Genomic DNA, 18,227 nt, shown 5'->3' with positions numbered 1-18,227 from the left:
TTCAGTGTGTGTGGATTTGGGTATACATGGGTGGTCCTGGAACCAATCCCACATCTATACCGAAGAATGACAGTATATGTTCCCTCTCCTTCCTCCTGCTTGTGCTCTATCTGATGCAATAAAGTTACTTGTATAGTTTTCTGTACCCACATTGTGTTGACTGCATCTCCATGGATCATTTAACATGTTCTTCTGCCTTCTGTTGTTGTAAATCACATGTCAGATCCAGTGGTTTGATAAGATTTGGTTTTTAATTTTTGGCAACAATGCTTCATAGGTCATATGTACTTCTATTAGGAGGCACAAGATAGCCAACTGTCTTTTCCTGGAATGTTACCAGTGATTGCTCATTGTGGTCTAGATTGCTTATTAGAGACCATAAAATAGTGATACTATAATTCACCCATTCCTTCTTCATTTTTTAGGTACAAAAGTTCTATAAAGAAAAACTTTCCAGTAGGTATGTTGGCTCTTGCCTGCAATACCAGCACTTTGGGAGGCCAAAGTGGGAGGAATGCTCGAGCCCATGTGTTGGAGACCAGCCTGTGCAACAAAGGGAGATCTCATCTCTACAAAAAATTAAAAATTATCCAGGCATGACGGTGCGAGCCTGTAGTCCCAAGCTACTCAGGAGGGTGAGACAGGAGGAGTGCTTGAGCCCACGAGTTCCAAGCAGCAGAGGGCCAAGTGCCACTGCTTTTCAGCCCAGGCAAGAGTGAGACCCTGTCTCTAAAAACAAACAAACAAACAAATGACAAACTTTCCTTCATCAATGATTTGGTTATGCTGAAATACATTCCATACATGAAAGGCTGGTTAAAGAATTGATTATTTACCAGTTTTCAAGCTAATGAGCTGGTCCTGACTCTGAGACCTTTAGACAGAAGCCTGATGGTCTGTGACCATCAGGTAATCTTTGTAATTTTATTTTTGGTAATCTTGGTAATTTTTTGGTAATCTTGGTAATTTTTGGTAAAATTGTGTACATTTTCCAGTCCCAGATCTGGAATCAATAATTTCTCCATGAAGCACTGGTTCACTATACTGGGAAATAGTATTTAGAAATCATAATCTGGGTGCGGGGCGTATTGCTACTGGATTAGTGACCATATATAACTTTTTAGGGAAAAATAACTGAACATAAGTATCTCAACAATCAACAACTGACTTTTATCAGCCTCTAATTTGGTCTTTTATGCAGAGGCAACAATACTCTAAATTTGTGCATTTAAATTCTTACTTCAGGATGGGAGTGGTAGGAGGTTTGAGTGTCTTTATTTTTAGAAAATTCTAATTGATGAGCACTACTGGATTAAATGTGCTAAGAAATACATATCAGGAGGCATAATAATTACACAAATTGTACATTTGAGAGAAGTGTTGACTGTTTTTCTTTTTTGGAGGTATGTCACAATTATGATGAAGATGGAAATCACAACCAAAAAAATATTTACAGGAAAGGAAACTTATTTCTCACCACTTTATAATAAAAGCTATGCAATATTATCACATGTCAACACAAGCTACATTGACATTTTGGCTGGGCACGGTTGCTCATGCCTGTAATCCCAGCAATTTGGGAGGCCGAGGTGGGCAGATCACTTGGTCAGGAGTTTGATACCAGCCTGACCAACATGGTGAAACCCTGTCTCTACTAAAAATACAAAAACTTGCTGGGCATGGTGGCGCGGGAGGCTGAGGTAGGAGAATTGCTTGAACCCAGGATGCAGAGGTGGCAGTGAGCTGAGATCACACCACTGCACTCCAGCCTGGGTGACAGAGTGAGTCTGTCTCAAAAATAAATACATAAATAAATACATACATAAATAAATAAATTTCAATGAAAAAGCTTGTCATTTTAATTACTCAAGCATCAAACAAGCATCCAATAAGCTAATCAGGTAGCAGTACTACAAACCCTGCTTTTAACAAAACTTTGTCTCTATTGTCAAAACAGTCCTTTGATAACAGGGCAACTCTACATGATTAATCATGTAGAAATGAAATAAAATCTTACCAGTTTTAAATTTATATCTCCAATATAAATGGCCTTTACGTTTATTGTTCCTATAAAATTTTAGGCTCATGAAGCAGAAATTCATTGTCTTTTGATTTGTACATATCATTCCCAGCCTCACACATGTACATGTTATAGCCCATAAAATACACATTTAAATTCCTTACTCCAATAATGGGAAGCTGGTTTTAACCAAATGAGCAGGCTTCATTTGGTAGGTAAAACCAAGCTGACTTTTCAATAAAGTAGCACTGAAAAAGAAAAATCTTATTTCCAATCAGCTGTTTGTTTAGACTATAAGGGCTCAATTTAAAATTGCAATTCCATTTTCTAAAGTCACAAGCAAAGACAAGTACAGAAGGTACCCCCCGCCTCCCCACCCCGCCACTCTCCATTCTTGCTTAAGACAAACACATTGGCAGTCAGATACCTACGATAGCATGTATTTACTGGAAAAAAGGAATATGACCAATAGAAGCCTCTTAATCAGTAAGAAACAAGAAAAAACAAAAACACTCTAAAGCCATGTACACATACCCTCTGTTTGTCAAATACTTAGCGGCAGCACTATTCCTAGCGATACTTCCTGCAGGTGATATATGATCCGTTGTGACAGAGTCTCCCAAATATAATAAGACATGGGCATTTTCAATAGCCTGGAGTGCAATTGGCTCTTTGGTCTAGAAGGTAAAAGTTAAGGCATTTAACTCTTTACAAGACTTCTTAGTTTATAACAATCTTTAAAAGATCAAATAGTAAAACAGTACTTACAAGTTTATCAAAAAATGAAGGGCATCTGATATAAGTAGACTTTAAGTCCCATGGAAACAAAACTGAATCCGGTGCTTCTAAGGAATTCCACCGTTTATTCCCCATCTGTGAATACAGTTTTCGTTGATGAACCAAAGCAAAGATAAAAGGACTCAGAAAAAGAGGCGCATGAAAATGATCAAGGGAATAAAATAGTACTTAGGTCACAACAACAACAACAAAAATAGGCCTTATCCATTTGGAAAGAAAATTAAGAGTGTATTCTTTTCTTTTTTTTAAAAAATTTTAAATTTTTATTTTTGCCCAGGCTGGTCTTAAACTCCTGAGCTCAAGCGATACGTGGGCCTTGGCCTCCCTGAGGGTTGGGATTATAGGCGTTAGCCACCATGCCCAGCCAAAACAGTGTGTTCTAAAAAATCATGATGTTTTTGGACAGAATGATTAAAAATTTGCTCCTCAAATTCTAGCATACCAGATCTTTAGGAACACTCCAAGGGGCAAGTTTCAATATAAACTGAACATAAAGACTTCACAGAGTCCAAAAAAGTTAAAGAATTTGGAAAGACTTCTATATGTTGCTACGGAGAGATTAAGCATGTATGAGGTATGCTGTTAATGTCTAAGAATGTTATAATGGAGAAAAACCTCTGCTTTTTCAATGTATTTGTTCCACATCAAAGCCTTCAAACTACAGCCAAAAATCTCACCATTTCTTAGGCCAGGCACAGTGGCTCACGCCTGTAAACCCAACACTTTGGGAGGCTGAGGTGGGCGGATCACTTGAGTCCAGGAGTTTGAGACCAGCCTGAGCATTTTTTATTTTTTATTTTACAAAAAATAAAAAATTAGCTGGGCCTGATGGTGAGCGCCTGTGGCCCCAGCTACTCAGGAGGCTGAGGAGCAGGATTGCTTGAGTCCAGGAGGTTAAGGCTGCAGTGAGCTGCTTCAGGCCACTGCACTCCAGCCTGGGTGACAGAGTGGGGTGCCATCTCCCAAAAAACACCAAAAAATAAATAATAAAAAATAATAAATATTGCATAATTTAGCTAATTATTCTCTTTACAGCTTATTTGCCTCTCCCCAGGAGAATTTTGTGTTTTGTTCAATGATGTATTCTGAACACCTAATTAATTCTTTCTTTTCCCCCCTCAACTTTTATTTTAACTTCTGGGGTACATATGCGGGATGTGCAGGTTTGTTACATAGGTAAATGTGTGCCATGGTGGTTTGCTGCACAGATCATCCAATCAACACTAATGAATTCTGATCCTCTAAGACATTTTCTTTCTTTTTTTTTTTTTTTTGAGACAGAGTTGCACTCTTGTTGCCCAGGCTGGAGTGCAGTGGCGCGATCTCGGATCACCGCAACCTCCGCCTCCCAGGTTCAAGTGATTCTCCTGCCTCAGCCTCCTGAGTAGCTGGGATTACAGGCATGCGCCACCAAGCCTGGCTAATTGTTTTGTATTTTTAGTAGAGATGAGGTTTCTCCATGTTGGTCAGGCTGGTCTTGAGCTCCGGACCTCATGTGATCAACCTGCTTCAGCCTCTCAAAGTGCTGGGATTACAGGCGTGAGCCACTGTGCCCAGCCGCCATTTTCTTTTTAACTACAGATTCCAGATACAAACTTACTATTACACATTAAAAACTGTATTCAAAATAATGTAATTTTAATTTTTATTCTATTCAGAAGATATATGAAATAAAAGAACACTGCAAATTGATTAAACTATTTAAGAAACACATAAGACTCTTACTTCTATTTTATCTTTTAATGCTTTAAACATGGATAGTATAACATGTTCTTCCTCTACTCGATGAACTTCTTCTTGACTAGGCCAAATATCATGCAGGTAAATGTTCTTGCCGGTGGGGTCAGTACCTGGTTAAAATTTTTGAACATGATACTCAGTAAAAAAATAACTCTGAAAATGTTCATACCTTTTCAAAGACATATCATGGAAATCAAGTAAATGATTCAACAGGGTGCTTCAGGCTTAAGCGGCTGGAAGAACTAATTACCTGCACATTTTATTTTCTTCACATAAACACAGAAATTAATAACTATACATTATCATACATCTTCCTGAAATAATTCAAAGAATAGATGGTCTAAGAAACATTTCAAAAATATAACGACTTCCATTGGGAAAAGTATGTTAGGTATACATATACATAAAGGAAAAGATACCTAAAGGTTCTGTCTGGAAATCTATATTCACTGTGCCTGCTATGGCATAAGCTACCACTAAGGGTGGAGAGGCAAGATAATTGGCACGAACACAATCACAAAGACGACCTTCAAAATTTTTGTTTCCAGATAAAATTCCACAGGTAACCAAATCACCCTGAAAAAAACACAAACACACAAACAAATAAATTCAATTCTAGAGATGGTACAAATCTGGATAATCATATATAAGCAATCTTAAAGTCTGAGGGCGAGATTAACCAAAAAACATATTACTAATTTTTAAATATAGAACTATGCATCTTGCAAATAAACTAAATCAATTCCTTGTATTATGAAGGAATTATTTCAAGGATCTACAAATGATTCATTGAATCATTTAAAGGTTCACAGGTTACTATTGCCAAGAGGTGCAGAGTTTACAGAAATATAAACACATCAATATATATTTTCTATAATTTAGTAACAAAACATAGTTAAGAAAATCATTTAGATGTCTTGCCAATCCACACATTTTACCTGTTTTACTGCATTTAAAACTGCGTCTGATAAGGGTGCTGTATTTCCCACACAAGTTGAACATCCATAGCCAACGATTTCAAATCTGCATTTCAAAAAAAAAGTGACTGAATAGCACATCACAACATTTATAGAGAAAGGACAAGTCTTATCTTGTATTTCTATCACTGTAATAAGATTACTTAAAAGACTATTCATGACACATGGATTAACCTTCATCAATATATTCACCTCAGAAGATTCTGAGCAATCAAGTCTAACTCTCAGGCATGCTATTTGAACCAGCTCACTGCAGCCTTAACCTCCTGGGCTCAAGCAATCCTGCTCCTTGGCATCCTAAGTAGCTGGGGCCACAGGCGCTCGCCACCAGGCCCAGCTAATTTTTTTATTTTTTGTAAAATAAAAAATAAAAATGCTCAGGCTGGTCTCAAAGGTGAATGCAAACCTTTGAAGAGCCTCAATAGCACTTATCACTGTACAAGAGAATTCCCCCAAATACTACTTGCTAGGAATATAACATGACCTTTTAAAATAATTGATACTGTACTTCCATCCAAGAGTTTAAAATGTAAAGAGGACCTGGCTATAATAACCTGACCAAAGGTCCCAAAAGAGGCATTGTAATTGGGCACTCTGATAGGAGTAATCTCTCAATTATCAACCAGTTAAACCCAAGAAGAGTCTCTGACAATAAATCCAAGATAATATAACCAAAAGATTACAGGCACAGTCCTCTAAATTACTTTCAGATGCTATTTTAAAAGCAAAAAAATCTAAAATTTATCAGTTTTGCAATGGAATTGATGACTCATATGTTCCAAAATACACACCGAAAATATAACTAGGCTGGGTGTGGTGGCTCAGGCCTGTAATCCCAACACTTTCGGGGGCCAAGACGAGCCGATCACTTGAGGCAACAAGTTTGAGACGAGCCTGGCCAACACAGTGAAACTCTGTCTCTGCTAAAAACATAAAAATTAGCTGGGTGTGGTGGTGCACACCTGCGGTCCCAGCCACTCAGGAGGCTGAGGTAGGAAGACTGATTGAGCCTAGGAGGTCGAGGCTGCAATGAGCTGTGATTGCACCACTGCACTCCAGTGTGGGCAACAGAGCAGGACACTGTCTCAAAACCAAAAAATCCCCACACAACTAGCATCAATTGTTTTGGATTACATAAAAAACGTAGGATACTTTTTTTTTTTTTCTTTTTGAGATGGAGTCTCGCTCTGTCGCCCAGGCTGGAGTGCAGCGGCACGATCTGGGTTCACTGCACCCTCCGCTTCCCAGGTTAAAGCAATTCTTCTGCCTCAGCCTCCTGAGTAGCTGGGACTATGGGCGTGCGTCACCACGCCTGGCTAATTTTGGTATTTTTTGTGGAGACAGGGTTTCACTATATTGGCCAGGCTGGTCTCAAACTCCTGGCCTCATGATTTGCCTGCCTCGGCCTCCCCAAGTGCTGGGATTACAGGCGTGAGCCACCGCGCCCAGCCCAAAAAACATAAGTTACTTTCTCCAAAGTTCAGGGACAATTTAAACTTATGTATTATAGACCCAATAACCTCATAAAACTAAAATTAAGACAATTTTCAGTTAATAAATGCAAACTATAAGATTTCTTTCTTTTTTGAACTGACCTACACAACTCACAGAAATTGTGCATACTTGGTATCGTTTCTTACACTGTAACTGTTATTTGGTTGTACTTGTTTGTCTTGTCTTCCCAACTAAGTATCTTGAAGCTAAGACCACATCTCCTACCTCTGTGTATCCAACCTGGTGCTTTGCTCATTTGATATGCCCAATAAGTGTTTCCTGAGTGATAAGGCGTCAAAAATTGTATGGTAATGGCAAGGTAGCAAGTAAAACTAAAGCATATTTTTTCTATCTTCTCTTTGTATATGAAAGGCACAAACAAGCAGCTTCAGTACCTACTGAACACCAATATCAATATGAAGCACGATAGCTGTTACTTACCCAAGCTTACTGAGATATGGTAATACTCCACTTGAACTGAGGTAATGTGTAACCATCCCACTGCCTGGAGATAAACTTGTTCTTATATAAGGTTTAACACGCAGACCAGCTTCAACAGCCTTTTTAGCCAAAAGACCTGCACAGCCAACAAACAATGATTTATTATGGCAATGTTTCTTTCCCTCTCTCACCCATATTAAAGTAAAAAGTGAGAAGTAATTTATTTAACAGATTAAAGTATGAATTCATAAACTTACTGTCATTATTTTGTCTACTTTATTCTACTGATTTGCTTCATTTACAACAAATTTAAAATTACAGCCTTTATGTTGAAAATTATTAAGATACAGGCTGACATCATTCACACAGAGTAAACAAAAGGTGCACATATATAAGTACATGTTAACAAAACCATTTTTTTCTCTTTCTTCTTTTTTCTAAAGCAAACCATTTTAAAGTCATAATTACAATAAACTAAGGGCAATGTAACACATTATACATGGTTTTATACAACTAAGGAATTGTTCCAATGGGCATACAAATTAATTTCATTTACAATCCTTGCCAAGACAATGATCTTTTACTACTTTTATAACTTTTAATGAAATCTACCACACTGTTATGGTTAACTTCTAGATAATCAAGAAATACCTGCTAATTAACTATAGTTCTAAATTAACAAGAGAAGCAGATACAACCTAAAATTAATTGACAGGTAAGTTATAGTAAACAGTAAACTTACCTTCGGTGTAATAAAAACAACATAAATCAAACTCAGGCTCCTTAAGACCTAACTAAAATACTAGAAAGTCTCTTAATATCAAATGTAGACACTCATGCATCATCTAAGAAACAAAGTTACAATAACAGAAAAGCTAACAATAATTAAGGAAAAAGAAAAAGTATGGCCATAAACCACAACCCACCTGCAGCAAGCATGACAGATGGATTGCAATTATTGGTACAACTGATAACTGCAGCAATGACCACTGATCCATGAGACAGCTTATATTCACTTCCTTCATAATGAATGGAGACAATATCCTTTTGTTTTTCAGCTGCAATTTGGAAGCCTTTAAATCCAACCTATACAAATTTCCACAAAAATATAAACTAAATATTCTGGGTATGTACAGAATAAAAGACCGGCAGAAAACATAGCAGACACCGGACATTTGATGATTTAACATTAAAAATCCTTTTTGTGAGTGATGCTAAAGGCCCATAACATTCAGTAGTTGTAATTCAGCTGAAGCATAAATCTGCATAGGCACGACAGGAGTCTGGTGATGTTCACAAGCAAAACTTTTATCTACTAAGCGAGTCCAGCCTACCACCCAGAATCCAGATCTTATTTGGCTTTGTTGTTCTTAATCATCCCTGTTTATAGTAATTCTCAAGAGATGGCAGAAATTTTTTTCTGTTAAAATGACCCCGAAGATTTCCTCCAAAGGGATCCTATGTGTGTGAGTGTAGCATAGCTGAAACAAGATTGGCTATGAGTTGCTAATTATTGAAGCTAATTGACAGGTACATGGCAATTCAGTGGACTATTTTGTTTTTGTACAAGTTTAACACTTTCTGAACAAAAAGTCAAGAAATCATAAAAAGAAAGGCTCTGAAAGGAAAGCCAAGTACTAGAGATCTCAGAATAGAGAAAGTGACAAGACTAAAACTGTGATTCTCAAACAGAAAATACAAACCCTCAAAAGCCAGAGACCACTTGCTACTCGGTCACATTTACCAAATTTTATGACAGTAGGCCAGGTGCGGTGGCTCATGGCTATAATTCCAGCACTGTTGGGAGGCTGAGGTGGGCAGATCACTTGAGGTCAGGAGTTGAAGACCAGTCTGGCCAACATGGTGAAACCCTGTCTCTACTAAAAATACAAAAATTACCCAGGAATGATGGTAGACTCCTGTAATTCCAACTACTTTGGGGGCTGAGGCAGGAGAATCGCTTGAGCCCGGGAGAGGGAGGTTGCAGTGAGCCGAGATGGTGCCACTGCACTCCAGCTTGGGCAACAAAGTGAGACTCTGTCTCAAAAAAAAAAAAAAAAGTTTCTGTGATGATGTAACTATTCAATTATCTATGCTGTTCATCAATACAAGACCCATATGTATTCAGCATTTAAAAATGAGACTACTGTGACTAAGAAACTCAATTTCAAATTGTATATAATTTTAATTTAAATAGACACAATCAATCTCTGATCCTCACAATGGAACTGGGAACAAGCTTACCTAATGACTGACTTGCACATTAGACAGAAGGAAAATAAGGGGGCTGCTGGTGTGTGCCATAATATATAAAACATAGCAGTGAATTGAGTTTATGGGTCACCTTGTTGGTTCTTTACTACTTAGCACAAAGCTGGCTGAAAAACACGGATAAGAATAAAGTAACCTACCTTTTCATTTAAGCAAGCCTGGAAATCGCTTTTCATATCTGTCACAGCAACTCTATCCTGAGGTCTTTTTGGACCACTAACAGATGGAACTATTGAATTCAGATTAATCTGGATCACCTAAGAAATGAGAAAGAGAAAGAACAAGGAATTAGAATTAATTCCTTACGAGAGATTCCAACTGAAGCATTACTTTCTAAAGCAGAGTAAGTATATTTGTATTTATTTTAATGCAATTTATTTTAATAGTATAATACACCCTCAACCCCAAGAAATAAAGATTTTTAAACAAGCACATTTAAATGTACGAAACATGAAAATTTGCTAAAATCAAGACTAGTAGATCAGTATGCAATTAAACTACCACAACACCAATTGTACTGCATATACAAAATCTGGGGCCGGGCGTGGTGGCTCACACCTGTAATCCCAGCACTCTGGGAGGCCGAGGTGGGCAGGTCACGAGGTCAGGAGATCGAGACCATCATGGCTAACACAGTGAAACCTCGTCTCTACTAAAAAATACAAAAAAATTAGCCGGGCGTGGTGGTGGGCGCCTGTAGTCCCAGCTACTCAGGAGGCTGAGGCAGGGGAATGGCATGAACCCAGGAGGCGGAGCTTGCAGTGAGCCAAGATCGCGCCACTGCACTCCAGCCTGGGCAACATAGCGAGACTCCGTCTCAAAAAAAAAACCTGGTTTCCCAAGTGTTTTTTCCCACAAAGATAAACACTGTCTTAACAGATGTCCAATGATAAAATAGATGCCTATGCCAGCTATCAACTTATTGCCTCTGAGCTCCAAATTCACCCTCCTGCCTGCTCTGTGATCACAGAGGTTAACGGTTAGTAAACATTTCTCCTTTGTCAGCACACATGATGTGAAGACTGGTCACTAGAGGGTGCTGAAGGGACACAGCAGAGAAAGCGTTCTTTTTCCTGTTCCAGAGGGTTTCACTGGCCAGCCTGCTGCAACTCAGGCTTCTATTCCTTGGTTAAGAAATGTATTTTTTGTTAAAAATCCCACTTCCAACTAGATTCCTATTTATTTCTTCTGGCATTTCTATCGTTTCCTTCATGCATCTTATGTGAATATAACCATCTTGAAACTTTTCATCATGGCTTTCAACATTATTTTATATCCCTGTTTATTCTGACTGATCCAACTACTTACACTTTATTTATTTATTATTATTATTATTTTTATTGTGAAAGGGTCTCACTCTGTTACACAGGCTGGAGCGCAGTGGCACAATCAGGACTAAATGCAGCCTCAACTTCCTGGGCTCAAGTGATCCTCCCGCCTTAGCCCCACAAGTAGCTGGGACTACAGGCATGCGCCACCATGCCTGGCTAAGTGAATTTTAGCAGAGGTGAGGTCTCACTATGTTGCCCAGGCTGGTCTTGAGCTCAAGCAATCCTCCCGCCTCAGCCTCCCAAAGTGCTGGGATTACACGCAAGAATAACCACACCTGGCTTACTTATACTTTCATTTAATGGATTCAGGCGATCCTAGTCTTTGCCCATAAATATCCATTTAAGAAGTTTCTCTTGAAATCAACATCCTAATGATTTTAGTTTTATTTCTTTACACGGTCAGGTTTGTTTTTGTTTTTTTCTTAAGAGACAGGGTCTTGGGCCGGGCGCGGTGGCTCATGTCTGTATCCCAGCAATTTGGGAGGCCAAAGCGGGTGGATCACTTGAGGTCAAGAGTTTGAGACCATCCTGGCCAACACAGTGAAACCACGTCTCTACTAAAAATACAAAAAATAGGCCGGGCGCGGTGGCTCAGGCCTGTAATCCCTGCACTTTGGGAGGCCGAGGCAGGTGGATCATGAGGTCAGGAGATCGAGACCATCCTGGCTAACAAGGTGAAACCCCGTCTCTATTAAAAATACAAAAAAAAAAAAATTAGCGAGGTGTGGTGGCGGGCACCTGTAGTCCCAGCTACCTGGGAGGCTGAGGCAGGAGAATGGCATGAACCTGGGAGGCAGAGCTTGCAGTGAGCCGAGATCGTGCCACTGCACTCCAGCCTGGGTGACAGAGCGAGATTGTCTCAAAAAAAAAAAAAAAAAAAAAAAAAAAAAAGCCGGGCATGGTGGCACATGCCTGTAATCCTAGCTACTCAGGAGGCTAAGGCAGGAGAATCACTTCAACCCAGGAAATGGAGGTTGCAGTGAGCCGTGATCACGCCACTGCACTCCAGCATGGGTGGGTCTTGCTATCACTCAAGGCTGGAGTGCATTGACTCAATCATAGCTCACTGCAGCTTCAAACTCATGGGCTCGGGCCATCCATCCCCTTTCTCTAGGGACAGGGCCTTACTTATGATGCTAGTCCTGAACTTCTGGCCTTAAGTAATCCTCTTGCCTTGGCCTCCCAAAGGGTTGTAATTACAGGCATAAGCCACCACACCTGGTCTGCTGGGAAATTTTTTTTTTTTTTTTTGAGACAGAGTCTCGCTCTGTTGCCCAGGCTGGAGTACAGTGGTGTCATCTCAGCTCACTGCAACCTCTGTCTCCCAGGTTCAAGCAATTCTCCTGCCTCAGCCTCCTGAGTAGCTGGGACTACAGGCGCATGCCACCATGCCCAGCTAATTTTTTGTATTTTTAGTAGAAATGGGGTTTCACCGTGTTACCCAGGATGGTCTGGACCTCCTGACCTCATGATTCGCCCGTTTCGGCCTCCCAAAGTGCTGGGATTACAGGCGTGAGCCACCACGCCCGGCCAGACTTTTTTTTTTTTTTTTAAGACAGTCTCACTCTGTTGCCCAGGCTGAAATGTAGTGGTGTCATCTCAGCTCACTGCAACCTCCGCCTTCTGGGTTCAAGCGATTCTCACGCCTCAGCCTCCAGAGTAGCTGGGATTACAGGCCCCCACCACCACACCTGGCTAATTTTTTTTTTTGTATTTTTAGTAGAGATGGGGTTTCACCATGTTGGCTAGGCTGGTCGTGAACTCCTGACCTCAGGAGGTGATCTGCCTGCCTCAGCCTCCCAAAGTGCTGGGATTACAGGCGTGAGCCACCGCACCTGGCCAACGGTTTTTAACAGGCACATTTATTTCACTTTATTCTACCACCAAAGTTTTCCCATTGTTCTTATTCTTTCCATTTATGGATTTTAAAAAATGCGAACAAGGAAAAAAAATGGACAAAGCACTAGATCTAATAGAGGTGAAAATGATTGGAAAATGATCAGAAGTAAAAAGATTTGCCCAAAGTAGCACACAAATTCAATTTCTATGGGTCCTATATGTATTCATTTATTCACCTAACATGTTTACTGAATATCTACTATGTGCCAGCAATTGTTCTAGGAGCTGGGGATACAATACCAAACCAAAGTTCCTGTCCTCATGGAGTTTAATGAACAGTTAACCAAAACTGTAAAACCATGTTGTTAGAAATCCTTGATGCACTCCTAGAAAATGAATTTTATTAAAATTAAGGCTTCCCTGGAAGTGAATTCTGCCTATTTTGATATAAATTTCCAACAGTTTTTTTTTTTTTTTTTTAGACAGTGTCTCATTCTGTTGCCCAGGCTAGAGTGCAGTGGCATGACCACAGCTCACTGCAGCCTTGACCTCCTGGGCTCAAGCCATTGTCCCTACTCAGCCTCCTGAGGATGTGGAACCACGGGAGCATGCCACTACTCCTGGATAATTTCAGGTAAGTATTTACTTAGATTGTAAAATATCTTTAAAACTAACACGTAAGACTGCATAATAGTGTATACCTTTAATAGCGGAATTTTGTAAAATACACAAGTAAACCAGATGCAGATAACATCAAAACTGATTATTCTGAAGGGAGATATTACTCTTATCATAAAGTAGAAATAAATTAGAGCAAAGAATTAAGAGTCACTACTATTATTTTAAACACTAAAAAATTAGACTTCATAGGCTGGGCTTGGTGGTTCACACCTGTAATCCCAGCAATTTGAGAGGCCAAGGCAGGAGGAATTGCTTGAGGCCAGGAGTTTAAGACCACCCTAGGCAACAGAGCAAAATCCTCTCTCTACCAAAAAAAAAAAAAATCCAAAAACCACAACTAGACTTCATAAGATATAACAAAATTCACTATAATAAAACTCTATGTAAAATTAATGAATAAAACAAAAGCACTGGGCTACAATAACATTACTTAAATAATAATAATGATAGCTACCCCTTCAGCCAGGTCCAGTGGCTCATGCCTGTAATCCCAGCACTCTGGGAGGCCAAGACTAGAGAATCCCCTGAAACCGTAAGTTTGAGACCAGCCTGGGCAGTAAAATAAAATGAGACCCTGCCCAGGGTCCAAAAAATAATAATATTAAAAAAATAGTAATATTAAAACAAAACAGGGGTTAAGCATGGTGGTGGCTCATGTCTGTAATCCCAGCAAGGTGGGAGCTTGAGCCCAGAGGTTGAGGCTACAGCGAACCACGATTGTGCCACTGCACTCTAGTCTGGTGACAGAGCCGGACTGGGTCTCAAAAAGCAAAACAAAAAGATCAGCTATCCCTTATTGAGCATTTACTATGTGTCTGGAACTATTCTATGAATTTGTTTTTAATATCTAAGAATCCTTAGAGGTAGATATTATTGTCGTATCTAACAGATGAGAAAACTGAGGCAGAAAGGCTAAATAAATTGCCCAAGGTTATACAGCTAACACGTCTTAGAGCTGGGATTCAAACCCAGGTGGTCAGGTGCTCCAGAATTTATTATTATTATTTTTTTCCTTTTTGACACAAGTCTCACTCTGTTACCTAGTCTAGAGTGCGGTGGCACAATCTCAGCTCACTGCAACTTTCTTTCGCCCCACAGGCTCAAGTGATCCTCCCACCTCAGCCTCCCAGGTACTTGGGACCACAGGCGCAAGCCATGCCCAGCTAATGTTTGTATTTTTTTGCAGTGACAGGGTTTTACCATATTGCCCAGGCTGGTCTCAAACTCTTGAACTCAAACAATCAACCCACCCCAACCTTTCAAAGCGCTGGGATTACACCACAATTTACACTCTTTACTACGAGGTGGGTTATTCTGCATATACCTGGGAGTATTCAGGTTCTCCTGAAGAATTCTGGTCATTTCGAAACAATTTCACAGCTTTAAGGTATGTTTCCATTGATTCGAGTTTGGCTTTGCTAAAACCTAAAACGAAGATGAACAAAACAACAAAATGCAGTGAGAAATTTATTTAGCTATTATTTTTTTCAGACAGGGCTTCACTTTGTTGCCCAGGCTGGAGCGCAGTGCTGCAATCACAGCTCACTGCAACCTTGACCTCCCGAGCTCAAGCAATCCTCCCATGTCAGCCTCCCAAGTAGCACCCCACCGTGTCTGGTTAATTTTTTTTTTTTTTACAAATGTTTTGTACAGATGGGGTGGCGGGAGGGTCTTGTTTTTTTTTTTAATAGGGTGGTTTCGAACTCCCAGCCTCAAGAGATCCTCCTGCCTTGGCCTCCCAAAGGGCTGGAATTATGGGTATGAGCCACCACACCCCACCAATAAATTTATTATTTTTAGAAACAGGGTCTCACTGTGTCACCCAGGCTGGAGTACAGTGGTGCCATCATAGCCCACTGCAGTTTTGAACTCCTGGGTTCAAGTGATTCTCCCGCCTTAGCCTCTCAAGTTGCTAGGACTATAAGTCTGTACTGCCACACCTGGCTAATTTTTAATTTTCTTGTACAGATGGGGGTCTTGCTATGTTGCCCAAGCTAGTCTTAAACTCCTGGACTCACGTGATCCTCCCGCCTCAGCCTCCCAAAGTGCTAGGATCATAGCTGTAAGCCACTGAGCCTGGCCTCAGTAAGGAATTTTGAAATCTTTGGGTGTAAGGATACTGAATTCCAGTGATGAACAAGAAACAAATACTATTTACATATTCATTTACATTTCTCTTTCTCCTAACCTTTGAGAATCTACCATGTGAGCAAGCCCAGACTACACGGAGAAACCACATGAGGGTGTTTTGCCTGATAGACTTACCTAAGTCCTCAGCTGACAGCTCATAATTTGCTGTTAGACATGCAAGCACAACAAGCCTTCAGGATTGCAGGCCCTGCCTTTCAAATCTTGCAGTTGAGGCTCAAGACATGAAACAGAGATGAGCTGTCCCCACTGTGCCCTGTCTGAATTACCGACCCCACTGAAACCATGAGCTAGTAATTACTGCTTGTGCAAGCCACTAAATTTTAGGATAATTTGTTACACAGGATCACTAAAACCTTAACTCAAGATTAATATGCAAGGAATGAGGCACTTCTAACCATTTCTACTTTGAATGTTCTACTAACTCAAATGCAGAAGTTTTGCATTTGGGGGGATCATTCCCTCCAGGATTCTATATAACCATTCATCAATTTTGCTGTCTGATTAACTAACATAATAATCTGCCCGCACACTGAAGAATACTAGAATATATCCTCCAAATATATATCTATACTTAGAAATGAGTAACTCAGCAATGATTACTTCATTAAAGAGATTAAAAAAAGAGATCTTACTTTTTAAATAGCAGACTTATGAAATATCAACATATCTTGTTTTGTAGGTACTTTCTGTTTTAATCTAAATAGCCAATGGAAGAGTGGCCAAAATTTCTAGTTAATCAGGTTACAAAAAGATTTAGAACCTGTGGTCCTATGTTGTTTTTTGCAAAATTTTGCGCTTCTTCTTCTTCTTTAGATAGAAGACTGGTTCCCAAACCCCTTTGTCTGATAGCTCCTCTACTCTTGGTTGTAGAAGGGGACTGCTGTGAATATGTTTAAGGGTGACTTCCATTAAATTGCAACCTATGACCCCTAAGTAGAGGTGGAGGTATCCATCATTATGGGGAAACAGTCAAGTCAGGATCAATGGTTTGAATAATTCCTTTAAATTGCTTTCAATGCGTCACAGGGAACTAGGGTTTGAGGACACAACACTCTTTAAAGACATCTGATGTTTGCTTGAAAGTTGTTGTTTCAACATAATGTAATTTTGTGAATAGTAAATAACATGGATAAGGTAGTAATTTATAAAATATTATCAAACACATTGGAAATGTAACATGTTTATTCTAGTGATCTTTTATCTTCTTACCTGTATGTTCTAAATGTTTTAATGTCACATTGTCAACAGGGAAAAAGCTGAGGATAGCACCATATTCCGGACACATGTTTGCTATTGTAGTTCGATCAACTATAGATAATTGTGAAACTCCACTTCCAAAAAACTCAACAAACTTTCCAGCCACTCCTACTTGCCTGAGGTGCTATATAAGGAATACACAGAAACACATACAAAATTGCAAAGATAAGATTAGCAACGATTGTCTGAAAACTATAATTTTTAACCAATACTAGTGATGGTGAAGGAATGAGATCCTTCATTGTCCTTATGAATCAACTCATTCTGGTTTTGGGAGTATTTTAAGATAAGAAGTAAAGAGAAGACTGGTCCAATGTCACTGTTAATCAGGGTAGAAAGGGGCCTGAAAGCTCAAGCTGGCTATAATTAACATTTTCATGTCTTTGAAATCAGGGTACCTCAACTCAATAGTGTGTCTGTTTAGCTGGCAGCCCTTTTTCTTTCTTTCTTTTAGAAACAGGGTCTCACTCTGTTGCCCAGGCTGGAGAGCAGTGGTGTGGTCACAGCTCACTGCAGCTTCCAACACCGTGGCTCTAGAAATCCTCCCACCTTAGCCTCCAGAGCAGCTGGAACTACAGGCATGTGCACCGCACCCAGCTAATTTTTAATTTTTTTTTTTTTTTGTAGAGACAGGGTCTTACAATGTTGACCAGGTTGGTCTTGAACTTCTGGCCTCAAGTGATGCTCCTGCCTTGGCGTCCCACAGGTGTGAGCCACTGCACACAGCCCTTTATTCTTTCTTAGCAGCGCATAAAACAGTGGTGTTTGCTAACCACTGATGGCATCTTAGACTTAATGAAATACTAATAGACTGATGAAACTGTATATTTAAATAAAAAATTATATACTGGCTATAAACATTTTTCAAATTATAACTACTGGCCCAAATGTTTACAGCATCTTTAATCACAGGCAAATCCCACTTTGGTAGAATTTGTTAACATGTGGTTTCAAACTTAATTCCTTCTAAAATTATTTTTCTTGGTTATTATACTATCAAGTAACCCAACCAGTTATTTGTCTTTTCTAAATTGTAAAATGGTCTCAGATTGGTATAGGAAGAGTGACTAAGGAGGCGAGTAAGAATGAAACTATCCTCGATCTATGAATACTATTAAGCCCTAACATTTTATAAGTGCCAGGGATCACTTAATCCAAACCCTTTTTTATAGATACAGAAACTCAAACCCTAAGTGTAAAGATGTTTCCTCATTTATGGTTTTATTT

At 39.6% G+C, this 18,227-nt stretch overlaps 1 protein-coding gene across 2 annotated transcripts in view; it reads right to left on the bottom strand.

Annotated features, from left to right (window-relative positions):
* The window catches only part of IREB2 (iron responsive element binding protein 2), a 61,444-nt gene that overhangs the window by 8,140 nt on the left and 35,077 nt on the right, over positions 1–18,227 (bottom strand). For both annotated transcript variants that reach the window (XM_004056602.5, XM_019011122.4), the window contains exons 9-18: positions 16,953–17,124; positions 14,917–15,017; positions 9,882–9,998; positions 8,397–8,556; positions 7,471–7,606; positions 5,497–5,581; positions 4,978–5,134; positions 4,544–4,668; positions 2,789–2,893; positions 2,555–2,697 (exon numbers count right to left, since the gene is read on the bottom strand). In XM_004056602.5, coding sequence (XP_004056650.5) covers positions 2,555–2,697; positions 2,789–2,893; positions 4,544–4,668; positions 4,978–5,134; positions 5,497–5,581; positions 7,471–7,606; positions 8,397–8,556; positions 9,882–9,998; positions 14,917–15,017; positions 16,953–17,124 — 1,301 coding nt within the window. The remainder of the gene's footprint in view (positions 1–2,554; positions 2,698–2,788; positions 2,894–4,543; positions 4,669–4,977; positions 5,135–5,496; positions 5,582–7,470; positions 7,607–8,396; positions 8,557–9,881; positions 9,999–14,916; positions 15,018–16,952; positions 17,125–18,227) is intronic.

Source organism: Gorilla gorilla, chromosome 16 (genome assembly GCF_029281585.2).
Source record: "Gorilla gorilla gorilla isolate KB3781 chromosome 16, NHGRI_mGorGor1-v2.1_pri, whole genome shotgun sequence".
NCBI lineage: Eukaryota > Metazoa > Chordata > Mammalia > Primates > Hominidae > Gorilla > Gorilla gorilla.
This window is presented reverse-complemented; position numbering and strand designations above follow the sequence as displayed.